The 3,991-nt window shown below is 38.6% G+C and overlaps 1 protein-coding gene across 1 annotated transcript in view; it reads right to left on the bottom strand.

The window, feature by feature from the left end:
* Positions 1-3,991, bottom strand: part of LOC106872593 (GPI-anchor transamidase) — a 16,602-nt gene that overhangs the window by 6,420 nt on the left and 6,191 nt on the right. Inside the window, exon 3 of the mRNA XM_014919626.2 lies at positions 2,415-2,473. Within this exon, the coding sequence (XP_014775112.1) occupies positions 2,415-2,473 (59 nt within the window). The remainder of the gene's footprint in view (positions 1-2,414; positions 2,474-3,991) is intronic.

Here is a 3,991-nt window from a genome sequence, read left to right as displayed (position 1 = left end):
ATATATATATATATATAGATATATATATATAGAGAGAGAGAGGGGGGCGGGGGACGAGTGGCTAAGTGGTTAAAATGCTTGCTTTCCAACCACATAGATTCATGTTCAGTCTTACTGTGTAACATCTTTATGACCTCGAGAAAAGGTTTGTGACTGGATTTGGTAGGCAGAAACTGAAGGAAGCTCTTTGTGTGTGTGTGTGTGTGTGTGTGTGCATGTGTGAGTCAGTGAGTGAATATTTGTGCCTCCCTATTTTGTCAATATAGTGTTCCCTGGTGTTGTGGTTCTGCATCCAAATGCACTTGGGTCCAATGCAGAAGTTTCAAATAACCACAATGGTGAAACATATGTAGGGAACAAATGATATACACTGCATCTTGTGTTATCATAATTTCACATACATACATACATATATAAAGCATGTACATATGAGGAGTGTACATATGAGGAGTGTTCATTAAAGATTTCCCCTGACCAACTTCCAGTTATTACAGGAAACGGAACTTTTACAGGTATAATCATACATGTCTCTACATGTCACATTGTAAATTGCAGCTTTCCACTAGCATTTACTTGTCTATTACGGCCACTGAAGTGGACTAAGGTGTTATAATGGAGGAAGCTGAATGCAGATCAGCGATCAGGTTCATATACTTGAAAGGCTGTACACCAAAAGAAACTTTCGATGAAATGAAAGAAGTTTATAGTGACAATGCACCATCATACAATGTAGTCAAGCACTGGCATCACCAGTTTAAATGAAGTCGGACGTTGGTGGAAACTGCTCTGCTCCTATTCCTTGATGACCACATTCCACCATTGATGATGACACCATCCATAAAGTAGAAGCCACCATTTAGGAGGATTGCTGCATAGCTATTTGGCAACTAGCCCAAGAAGTGAAGGTAAGTATAGGGTCTGTGTTAAAATCATTCACGACCATTTTCACATACGGAAGTTGTCTGCACAATGGATTCCCAGGATGCTCACACCTTTTCAGAAGCAGGAACAAGTCAATTGCACCCGGGTTCTTTTGGCAATGTGCCAAGAAAACAAGAACTTTGCAGGAAGACTTATCACACAGGATGAAACATGGGTCCATCACTATGATCCTGAGACTAAAGTCCAGTCAAAGCAACAGCGGCATGATAACTCACCACCTCCAAAGAAGGTTCATATCCAACCCTCAGCAGGCAAGGTGATGCCCACAGACATTTGGGACCAGCACAGAGTAGTGATGATGGATTTTCTGCCAAAAGGCATAATTAATGGGACATATGATTCTCTGCTGCAGAAATTGCAGGACACCATCAAAGCAGAGAGGTGTGGCATGCTGACCAAAGGAGTCCACCTCCTCCAACACAACACCCCAGTTCACAATGCACATATTGCCCAGATGAAAGCAAACTCCTGCAGTCATGAAATCGTTCCTCATCCACCTTACTCTCCAAACCTAACCTCTTTCCAACCCTTAAGTCTTTTTTGAAGGGGAAGCACGTTTCGGATGATGATGAATATATTTCTGAGGAAAGTCTTGAACTCCAGACGCAACCTACGGACTTCTATAGATGACATCTTCAAAGCTACATAAAGCGATGAGAGAAGTGTCTCACCACTGGTGGTGGCTATGTAGAGAAGGACTAATAATTATGTCAAGTTTCGCTGATCCCAGTGGGTCAGGGGAAATCTTTAATGAACACCCCTCATACATATATATTAGACATATACATTGTATCCCTCTCTTGGAGAGGCACAAGCACCTACACACGACCCAGCAAGTAAAGTGAGATCACAGCCGTAGCCTACACCAGAGTCGCAAAACCAGCCCACTTAAAAAGTACCTTTGGATCGTCGGACAACATGCCATGTTTGAGGAGACCTATTGAGTCAAGTAAATCAAAATCAAAATCAAATCAAATCACAATCAAATAGAAATTCTAGTTGTGGCCGATGCCAGTGCCGCCTGACTGGCTTCCATGCTGGTGGCACACAATAAGCACCATTCATGCGTGGGTCTTGCCAGTACCGCCTGTCCGTCTCACTGTGCTGGTGGCATGTAAAAAGCACCATCCGAATGTGATCGATGCCAGTACCCCACCCTGACTGGCTCTTGTGCCAGTGGCATGTAAAGAGCACCATCCAAATGTGTTCGATGCCTGTGCCACCTGACTGGCTCCCATGCCGGTGGCATGTAAAAAGCACCCACTACACTCTCAGAGTGGTTGGCGTTAGGAAGGGCATCCAGTTGTTGAAACACTGCCAGATCAGATTGGAGCCTGGTGCAGCCTCCTGGCTTGCCAGTCCCCAATCAAACCATCTAACCCATGCCAGCATGGAAGACAGATGTTAAACGATGATGATGATGATGATGTATATACCTACACATATTTAGTAAATGTTACTAAACTACTCACCAGGATGAGGGTTCCTAGCATTACAGGCCATATCATCAGCAACCATCAATATAATGTGACTGTAAAATAAATTAATATACTGTATTATTCCAAAGAAAACAATACCACTCCACACAAACACCATTCTAATTGCTTTACTATTTTGTTAATCCATTGATTTTATGTGGTTAAGAAGTTCACTTTGCAACTTGTAGTTTCAGGTTCAATAAGTGTCTTTTATCCTAGCCTCAATTTGACAAAACCTAATGACTGATATTTGGTAAACAGAAACTGTGTAGATCCTGTTGTGGGACTGTTCCTATTGTTGGATTATAGACTTGATCTGTTACCTGATTTCACATCATCACCTCACTCTAGCAAATATTCAAGCCAGATCTGTGACCTGAGAATAATTTCCTCCATAAAAGTCTCAGACACCATAAAAGAGTTATGAATGGTGCTCAATTATTTCTGATAAAACAATATTTGTTTTAATAAGTATTACACTCCAACTTAATCACACATTCCTGTTTGATGCCTATAGCACACAATGTCACCATTTTGAGTTCCACTCCACACAGAGCAAAACATTTCAATGCCAATATTGACAGGATATGATAAAGTTCAGTCTAACAAACTCATGCAATGAGCCAAAAAGAATATTTATTTAACCAAAATTAAACTTGTAATGAAAAGACAATTTTTCCAAAGAAGGTAAGGAAAGAACTCCAAAAGTTAAACTGATTAAAACATAAAGGTATGCATGCAATGGAGAGTGGGTCTGAATACAGTGATAATTCTGAATATATTTCAGCCTAATAGACCTCCTCTAACACATACAAGATCACAGGACAACTGAACAAAGATATATAATCATTGAAGATCATTCACCTATTAGGCAAATTTAAAATAAAAGTATCACTTCTCAGTTCTATGATGTAGTAAGTGTTAGATTATACTTCTCTGAGGAAGTCTAATAAGACTGAAATGTGTTCAGGGCTGTCATCATAATTAACCAATGAACTAACTCACTCTATACTGCATATTTCAATTTAATTTTTAATCAGTTTTAATTTTAGCAACCTTTCCTAAGCCTTCCTTGTAAATATTGTAAAGAACAGCTTTTCTTTTCATTCCAGATTAAATTTAATATGATTTGAGTGAAAATTCTTTTTAGCACATTACACTTAAAAAGGTTTCCATGAAAAGAAATTGATCAACAGTCATAGTAAAGACTACAGTAGAGTAGACAAACAGCTATTTGTACATCAGGACACTGAATTATTGATGTCATATTTCTAGTGAGGCTACTGCAACAGAATTTAGTCATAAATAAACAACTCTATTTTGAATTTAATAAAATAATTTTAATAAGATTTGGGTTGTCTGCAGAATAGCATCTTATTTGACCTATAAAACAAAATGAAAAATAAATAATTTGCTAGAATAATTTTAAAAAGTAGTGAAGATCATTCACCTATTAGGCAAATTTAAAATAAAAGTATCACTTCTCAGTTCATGCTAATCCTTTAATACCATCTTTCTTAAACTGACAAACCCTATGTACCCCCATCAAAACAAATATATTTGTGAAATTG

The sequence above is a fragment of the Octopus bimaculoides genome, chromosome 2 (assembly GCF_001194135.2).
Source record: "Octopus bimaculoides isolate UCB-OBI-ISO-001 chromosome 2, ASM119413v2, whole genome shotgun sequence".
In the NCBI taxonomy this organism is placed as follows: domain Eukaryota; kingdom Metazoa; phylum Mollusca; class Cephalopoda; order Octopoda; family Octopodidae; genus Octopus; species Octopus bimaculoides.
The sequence above is the reverse complement of the archived record's forward strand: the minus strand, read 5'-3'. Positions and strand labels throughout refer to the sequence as shown.